General features: G+C 35.1%; 1 protein-coding gene across 1 annotated transcript in view; it reads left to right on the top strand.

Moving 5' to 3' along the window:
* Positions 1-9,531, top strand: part of RUFY2 (RUN and FYVE domain containing 2) — a 43,702-nt gene that overhangs the window by 9,641 nt on the left and 24,530 nt on the right. Inside the window, 7 exon segments of the mRNA XM_006760908.2 lie at positions 733-834; positions 2,959-3,082; positions 3,281-3,342; positions 4,112-4,177; positions 6,165-6,234; positions 7,668-7,769; positions 7,898-8,014. Coding sequence (XP_006760971.2) covers positions 733-834; positions 2,959-3,082; positions 3,281-3,342; positions 4,112-4,177; positions 6,165-6,234; positions 7,668-7,769; positions 7,898-8,014 — 643 coding nt within the window.

Genomic DNA, 9,531 nt, shown 5'->3' with positions numbered 1-9,531 from the left:
TGGGGGGGGGGTAGGGGAGGCTGGGGGAAAAAAAGAAATATAGTCAATAGTATTGTAATGATGGTGTCAGATGGGTACTAGACTTAAGGGATCACGTCATATGTTATATAAGTTATATAAATGTCTAACCACTATGCTATACACCTAAAATTAATACTCAATGTAAACTGTAACTGAAAAATAAAATTTTAAATAAATTAAAAACAAAACAAAGATCGGCTATCTCCTGCACGCCCCCTGCTGGGGATCAAGCCTTCAACCCGGGCATATGCCCTGACACGGAAATGAACCAGTGACTTCTTGGTGCATTGGACCGAAGCACAACCAAGTCATACCAGTCATGATAATTTACATTTGGCTACAGTGTTAATTATTTTTTGAAGGCATTGTACTGCCCTATTGATGTATTTTGCATATTCATTTTATAGAAGGCTAAATCCATCTGAAAATATATTTCTTGTAGAAATATTCTCATTTTTTGGAGAGTCATTTATCTCAAAGCATTAAATGGTACCTAGACGTTCTGTAGGTGCAAATTTACCTTAGAGATTTAAATAGCTCACAGGGATTGGTTTGCATGCTCAAAGAAGCTAGTTTAAAACTATAGAAATGAAGACAAAACTATGATAAATTGTCTTTTTAAAAAAATTAATGTACCTCAACAGAGATAGAACATATGGTTTATGTTCTTTGGCTGGGACTATTTTCTTACCAGTTGGTTTTACTTTTCAGGACCCCCCTGGGTCGTGCAAGAGCATGGCTTCGTTTAGCCCTCATGCAGAAAAAAATGGCTGATTATCTTCGTTGCTTAATTATTCAAAGGGATCTCTTGAGGTTAGTACCATTAAGTCATGTTCATTTTCATTTTTTATTTCATTGATATCCTGTCTCCCAAAAAGCATTAAAGATGTGAAAAAGGACTCATAAAATACAACAAGATGGCATAAACACAGGGAGTAGCGAAACGAGTGAGAAAACCATTTTGGAGATGTAACATTGATTAGGAATTACCTTAAAAAATGATAAATTTATATTTCTAAGTTTCCTTTTTTTAAGCCTAATATACATATTTTTTCTAAATTACAGATAATTTTATGAATAAAAATATATAGTGAAATTTGGGGCTTTAATTCAAGGGATCTTTTTTTACAACTTGAATATCCAACTACTGTTTTGACTGGATTGTGGGCTTTCTTTAAACTATCAGTTTAAATTGAAAGCCAAGTGCCTACGACAGACTTTCAAAGTAAGATAATCAGTTCTTAAAGGGAGTGGGGCCCATGGTAGCCCCTCAATTCACCCTTGTTCTTTTAGAGTGCTTGTCTGATGTTTGGGAGAATTTTGTCATTTTTGGTTTTACTTGTGACTCCAGTTCATATTCGTTTTCCCATTTTGTAAATGAGAATGACTATACTTTAAGCACCTGCAATTTCTCAATAATTTCTGAAGTGATTAAATACTATACATAGGACTTTAAAAAATATTTTTAAAAAATTTATTTTAGAAGAAAGAGAGAGAGAGAGAGAGAGAGAGAGAGAGAGAGAGAGAGAGAGAGAAAGAGAGAGAGAGAGAAAGAGAGAAAGAGAAAGAAACAGAAACATTGATTGGTTGCCTTTCCCAAGTGTCCCGACCAGGGATCAAACCTGCAACCAGGTATCGAACCTGCTACTTTTTGGTACAGTGCATGAATGATGCTCCAACCAAGTGAGCTACACCAGCCAGGGCTACATTGAACTTCTTGAGGAAGGCATGAGTCAGTGATAACTAGTTCTTTGAATATAAATTGTCAAATATTAGTTTTTTAAAAAAAATACTTTTATTGATTTCAGAGAGGAAGGGAGAGAGAAATAGAAACATCAGTGATGAGAGAGAATCATTGATCAGTTGCCTCCTGCATGCCACTCAACCAGGGATCGAGCCTGCAACCCAGGCATGTGCCCTTGATCAGAATTGAACCCAGGGACCCTTCAGTCTGCAGGTCAACACTCTTATTCACTGAGCCAAACCAGCTAGGGCTCAAGTATTAGAGTGTTTTTTAAAAATATTCACTGGCCCTGGGCTCCGGAGTCGGGCATGCTTCGTTAGGACTCCGTCAGCCTCACTCCCGCGGGACTCCCTGCTACATTCTGGCACCCTGGCCTTTAAGCTACTTTAAAAAGTTATTAAAAAAAGAATGCACTTTTAACTAATATTTTTATTGATTTCAGAGAGGAAGGGATAGGGAGAAAGAGAAATATCAGTGATGAGAGACTCATTGATTGGCTATGTCCTGCACACCTGCTATTGGGGATCAAGCCCACAACCCAGGCATGTGCCCTTGACTGGAATCCAACCTGGGACCCTTTAGTCCGCAGGCTGACGCTCTGTCCACTGATCAAAATTGGCTAGGGCTCAAGTATTAGTTTTTAAACTGTCTGGTTTCTTTCACAGATCTCTTATTTGAACATTTTTTCTAAGAATATAGATATCCATAGGTATCTTTTATTGGTTATTTATTAAGAACATTTGCAATACACATTTCAAATGCACTGACTTGAACATGGGTTTTGAAATGTTTCATATATTCATTTCCTTATCTTAATCTTTCTCCTAAGGGTCTTAAATCCTAGAATTGAAAATTCAACTCTAATAAAAAGTGTTGTAATCATATCAGTAACAGTCTTTTGAGAGTTGCAAACATTCTAGGCCTCAATGATGCCTCTTTTTCTTTTGATCTCTCTCTGCTTTTCTTCTCTCTCACTCAGAATTTCTTTTTCAGTTTTATATCCTTCAGTCTGTCTTTTATGTTTTCTGCATAGACATTTAAATTTCAAAATTTTTTAATTATTCACATATAGAAAGGCCAATTTGAAGTTACCTAATATTTTTGGTTCCATGTTTGTAATTAGGTGCTGAGATTTTAAAATTTAGTTTTTGAAATAAATTTGTGATTGACAGTTTTTATTTTAATTTTCACAGTGAATTCTATGAATATCATGCACTAATGATGGAAGAAGAAGGAGCAGTAATTGTTGGGCTACTGGTTGGCCTGAATGTGATAGATGCTAATCTGTGTGTAAAGGGAGAGGATTTAGACTCACAAGTAAGTAGAAGTGACTAGTACCCAATGCAGAGTGTTTGCAGTTTGCACTGTTCTGCTTTGATACAGGTCTTACTCTATAAATTGTAAACAGTGCTGTTAAACAGTAAAGGAAAATTAAGAATGAAATTTATTTGTATGTTAAAGGTACATCTGATATTTCTCCCCTTTAAATAGAAATAACTTTATTTATAAATTCAGGTTGGAGTGATTGATTTTTCCATGTATTTAAAGAATGAAGATGATATTGGAAATAAAGAAAGGTATGATTTCCATAAGTTACTTCACATGTATTTTTTTATGTAGCTCTTCATAATCAGTATGAGGTCCATCTATTTACCGTGTGGTTTTTATTTCCTTTATTTGTGTGTATTTCCTGCTTTGTTTAGTTTTCACTCCATTTGTAAGCTTTACAAAGCAAAAACCACTTGGAAGGAGGCTTTAGTATGATGTGTAACTTCTGGTTTACATGTTAATAGTTAATAGACCCATTTTAATAGTTAGCTGTGTTTTGTGATAAAAGGGATGAAAGCTTATTCACAAGCTTACATATGCTGGTTTATTTCAAGAGCTAATTGTGTTTGTTTGTTTATTTAAATTGTGTTTAAATTTAAAATATACTTCAACTACTGAAAAGAGAAGATAATTATGTAATATAATAGAGGTGCTAATTATTGCTATGGCAGTCACAATATATAAATGTATCGAAGTAATATGTTGTATGCCTTAAATTTACAGTGTTATATGTCAATATATTTTAATAAAAAATAAATCATAATGATGCAAAATTTTTAAAAAATATACTAATGGTATTGTTAAATCTAGTATTAACAAGTAATTTATTTAACAAAGATTATAGTTATTTAGTACAAAGTTTACTACTACATGATTATGAAGATTCTTGAATTTTACTTTAAAGGCAAAATAATGTTTTACCATTATGACTTTACAATTTTAGATGATATAGATATTATTTTTGGCACCCAATGAATACCTTTCCAATTAGCACAAAACTACTTTTCTCCCCTCTAGGAATGTTCAAATAGCTGCCATATTAGACCAGAAGAATTATGTTGAAGAATTAAATAGACAACTGAAGTAAGTATTATGGATACTTGGAATACTTAGTACATTTATGACTATTGTATTAGGGTCCCCTTCTTTTCAGGCCAGGTTAACCCTATTCCCTCTACACATCTTTGAGAAGGGGTTGAGGAGACATAGAAAATCTAAGTTAAGTATGTAGAGAATTATTGGAGAGAATTCATTTTCAGTAGAAAATAAGTCAGACTTGAATCTTCAGAGGATTCAAAAAATAGAATTTCTTACTTATCCCTATTACCCTTAAAATAAAGGCTAGCCCTGGCTGGTTTGCTCAGTGGATAGAGCGTCAGCCTGTGGACTGAAGGGCCCGGGTTCCCTTCTAGTCAAGGGCACATGCCCAGGTTGTGGGCTGGATCCCCAGTAGGAGGCGTGCAGGATGCAGCCAATCAGTGATTCTCTCTCATCATTGATGTTTCCATCTCTCCCTCTCCCTTCCTCTCTGAAATCCATAAAAATATATTTAACATAAATAAGTAAAGGCTAGATAGGGTGGAAGTTTATATCATTTTGATGGTTCAAAAATTCATTGAAACTGTCAGTTAATACTCAATCTGGGAAGAATGTCTGAGTTCTGTTTGTATGTCTAATCCTATATAATAAAACCCTAATATGCAAATTGACTGACTGGTGGAACGACCTGCGGAATGACTGGTTGCTATGATGTGCACTGACCACCAGGGGGAGACGCTCTGACTGGTAGGTTAGCTTGCTGCTGGGGTCCAGCCAATTGGGACTGAGTGAGACCGGCTGGACACACCCTGGAGCCCTCCTGCCGTCCCTCCCTGGCTGGCCAATCTCTCACGTCTCTCCCCAGCCCTGATTGTGCACTGATGGGGTCCCTCAGCCTGGCCTGCACCCTCTTGCAATCCGGGACCCCTTGGGGGATGTCAGAGAGCGGGTTTCGGCCTGCAGGCCAGGCCAAGGGACCCCACTGGTGCACGAATTCGTGCACTGGGCCTCTAGTTTAATATAAATAGAAAAACATTTTTCTTGTTTCACATCTAAACTAAAATGCCAATAGTTGTTTCTGAGGCTGGTATAAAATTTTTTGAATCTATTCTAGATTTTTACTATAATGTATACAGCATATTACATTTTATTAGAGAAAGTTTGAAATGGTAAAAGCAAGCAGGACTTGAAAATTAGATTCAGTAAAAGGTATAATAATGCCCAGTCTTGATGGATTTAAACAAAAATATAAAAAAGTTTTTTCATGTAGTGGAACTTGATTTTTGACTATATCCTTGAAAGATAGGTGTATGCTTAGCTTCAGGCTGATTGGGCACCTGATATTAGGTATCTCATTTGCATTTCTCAAAAATGAGTGATTTTGGGGGTCTTTAAGTTACTATGAAAGTGGAGAAAGGAAATAGAATGGGGCTTCTGTTGATGAATATTGTTTATAAGCATCATTAAAGTTTATCCTTTAAAGAATAATTTTAAATTTAGTTTTAATAATAGTTATCTTTTTTTTATATTTTATTGATTTTTTACAGAGAGGAAGGGAGAGGGATAGAGCGTTAGAAACATCAATGAGAGAGAAACATCGATCAGCTGCCCCCTGCACGCCCCCTACTGGAGATGTGCCTGCAACCAAGGTACATGCCCTTGACCAGAATCAAACCTAGGACCCTTCAGTCTGCAGGTTGATGCTCTATCCACTGAGCCAAACTGGTTAGGGCAATAATAGTTATCTTTATGTGGAATTTCCATTCCTAAATAGTATAAGTAACATGTAAAAGGGACCCTAAGAAGACAAAAAATGAGCAGCATCAATTGAAATTTTAATAGAAATATATTGATTCTTTTGCTACAGTTTTTGTTGTTCTAGTTAAATCAAGTTATTTTGACTTAATGAAATTTCCCACACTAAAAAATTCAGACAGGGCAGTTGGTGAATGTCATTCAACATAGAATCCAGGATTGCGTACTTTTTTTTGCCTTTGTGTGTTTGAATGAGTTTTTTCTTCATTAATTTCAGCAGCACAGTCAGCAGTCTCCATTCAAGAGTTGATTCATTGGAAAAGTCAAATACTAAGCTGATTGAAGAGGTATTGTCATCACAGTGCTAGTATTTGTGATCCTTTTTCATTTTCAGTATGAATGAATTAATAAGCACACACACATTTTCATTGTGATTGAGACGTTTGAGAGAAACCACATATCTCAGGTGAATCTGAATTGTTTCGAGATACTCAGCTTCTAGAAGTGAGCTTCAGAGATGAAACTCATATATACTCTTCTGTAAAGAAACTGTGCTGCTCATTTTAAAATCTGGATGACCTGAATTTAGATGGTGCATATTTTTTATGTATTAAAAACATTTCATTGTTTTTCTAATTAGAAAGTAGTTTTGGTACATACAGAATACTTCACCTATAGTTAAATTACCTACTAAAGTGATACTCTCCCTCTTGTTCCACTAGTCAGATTACTTTTCTTTTCAAGCATGATCATATTCACCATTTCTCCACCCTCTCATCTATAAAATTCATCCCACATGCTCCAGTTTCTGCATTTTCAAAGTGGCTATCTGGTGGTCCAAGAACCAGAAATTTATCTTAGCTCTTTTTTTTAATACTATTTTTATATAACTTTAAAAAATATCTATCAAACCACAGATGTATTGCTTTATATTTTCAGAATTATTTCAGGTAGAGGAAGAAGTCTGTTATTTTATTAGTGCTATTTTCCTTATGAATTGAAATTATTTTTTTTAAAACTTGCCCAATTTTTTTCAAACCAGGGAACACATGGTTGTTTGCATGTCAGCAGTTAAGAATGCATCTTTGTTTTGATAGTTTGGGATTATTAGAAAGAGCTGCTCACTGGTTTGTGCCTCTTCTTGGCCTTAGGCACACTGTGAAGTTCAAGTTGTATCCTTGATAAATTATTCAGAAATTTACTTGTGAGCCAACATTGTGGAGTGGCCCCTGCTTCCCTTTCCTTGGAGTCTTCTTTTTATTCCGGGCCTCAGAGCCAAGCCACTTAGTTATTCATGTTTAATTCTGATGATGAGAGCTGACTCATATTGGCCCTGGTCACTCAGTGTGCCACGTTTCACAGGGTATCCTATTTGGTTATCGTGAATGTCATTTTCAATGATAGTGAAACTTTTTTTCCTTATAGAGATTTCTGTCTTTACACAAGTCTTTACAAAGTTTAGTGGTTTAACACATAATTCTTTATATGCTTACTTAGGCACTTTTTATTCAGGGCATATTATAAACCAGATAAGCATAGTATATTTCGATTGACATAATATATTGACTAACAAAAGGAAATAGTAGAAATTAGTAAATTTCTTTTATTGGTATCTTGGGATAATAGGGGCACATTTTTCTTATGTAAGTTTTTGTAGCTGTGAGATTTTCACTAGCTTTAGGATTTTATTTTCTAATATTGATAGCTGTGAACATAACCTGTAAAGCAAGTATAAATAAAGCTGTTTAAATTTTTTTCTTGCCTGTTTCATAATTTTTAGTTAGCAATAGCAAAGAATAATATCATTAAACTTCAAGAAGAAAATCATCAATTACGAAGTGAGAATAAATTGATTTTAATGAAAACACAGCAGCACTTAGAGGTAAGTATAGACAGATTACAAACTGTCTTGTGTCAGAAATTGTTACTTTCTGGGACTTCGGTATAGACTGCGTATTTCTGTGCTGTATTAACAATAGTGGTTATTAGAATAAAAAGTTTTCTTCCGAGGTTACCAAAGTGGATGTGGAAACTGAGCTTCAAACATACAAGCATTCTCGGCAGGGGCTAGATGAAATGTACAATGAAGCCAGAAAGCAGCTTCGAGATGAATCTCAGCTACGACAGGTAGGATACATTAAAGTTATATGAGTATATTAATAACAGTTATTAATACTGATATTATTTACCCTTAAGCAAGCACTACTTAAAATCTTTCAGCCTTATTTTCCTCAGTGGAATAGCAATCAATCTCATTCCCTTAATCCCCTCGAATTCTTTAAGTTTCCATTGTATCTGTGGTTTTTAAACAGTGTTTTTAAACTGTTACAGTCTGTGTTTGTGAAATAGATTGTGACCAGCATTACAAAAAAGGAAACAGAATAAAATGATGTATTCATATTTTAGTAAAATCATATTTAAAATTAACTTATTTTTGCCTTTTTAAATTATGAAATACAATACCTACAGAAAAATACAAATGTGTAGCTTAATGAGTTATAATGTAAATACCTGTATAACTACCTCCCAGGTCAAGAAGAGAATATTGTCAGCTTTTTCATCCCTTTTGCTATTTGTCTTTAATATTAGGAAACATCTTTTCCTTTTGGTGTAAAATTGTTTGAGAAAAAATTTTGAGTTATCTTGGCTTTCACTTATATGGACTGCTTCATTTTTCTATCTAAGGAAAGTCAATACTGAGATTATGAGGCAAAAAATATTCGTGAGCCAGTATAATAGTAATAATTGACAGAGTGTAGGAAGTTCTTTTCATTTTAGCAAAATATTTATTTATTGATTATATATAGAGAGAAGGGCAGAGAAAGACAAAGAAAAACATCAATTTGTTGTTCCACTTTATCTATGCATTCATTGGTTGCTTCCTGTATGTGCCCTGACCAGCAATCAAATCTGCAACCTTTGTGTATTAGGATGATGCTCTAACCAACTGAGCTACCAAGCCAGGGCTGCATTTGAAACTATTTAGAACGTTGTTATAGGACCTGATTTATTCCCTTTAGTGGGGCTTATAACTCAAAAGGAGTAGTCTACATATTGAAACTTTTTTTGTTGTTAATCCTCACTAGAGGGTATTTTTTTTTTAAAGAAAATTTAATTTGATAATGAATATAAAAAATACCCTAGGGTTTTCATTACAGGCAATTACTTGTTGCATCACTTCTGTTCTGTAAATAGTGGAATACCTAGTCTTCCTCCTGGTGCTTTTGAAACTCTTTGGGGACTACATGAAGCCTGGAGTAAGCCCAGAGTCCTTACCAAGGCTTCCAAGACCAGCATCTGCTATCTCTTCCTTCCTCTTTAGCCTTAGCCCTTGACAGTCTCCATGCGGCATCACTATTCCATAGTCTCTCAGCCCTTGGTATTTTGTTACAAGCTTCTACTCTGCCTGGAATGTCCTTCCCCTGCCCAATTTACTTAACTCTCATCCTTTAAGGCTAAATCCTGCCATCATCTTTCTTCCCAAAGCCTTCTCTGTACCCCAGACTGGCTTATATAAATGACCCTCTTCTGTGCTCCCTTATCCCCCTGTACATATAGGTACTGACTATACTCTATCAAAAAGCACTTCCTTTCTCCCTCTCTTCCCATTAGACTTGAAATTGCTTAAGATATGTTGCTATCCT

This window comes from Myotis davidii, unplaced genomic scaffold (assembly GCF_000327345.1).
Source record: "Myotis davidii unplaced genomic scaffold, ASM32734v1 scaffold134, whole genome shotgun sequence".
NCBI classification, from domain to species: domain Eukaryota; kingdom Metazoa; phylum Chordata; class Mammalia; order Chiroptera; family Vespertilionidae; genus Myotis; species Myotis davidii.
The sequence above is the reverse complement of the archived record's forward strand: the minus strand, read 5'-3'. Positions and strand labels throughout refer to the sequence as shown.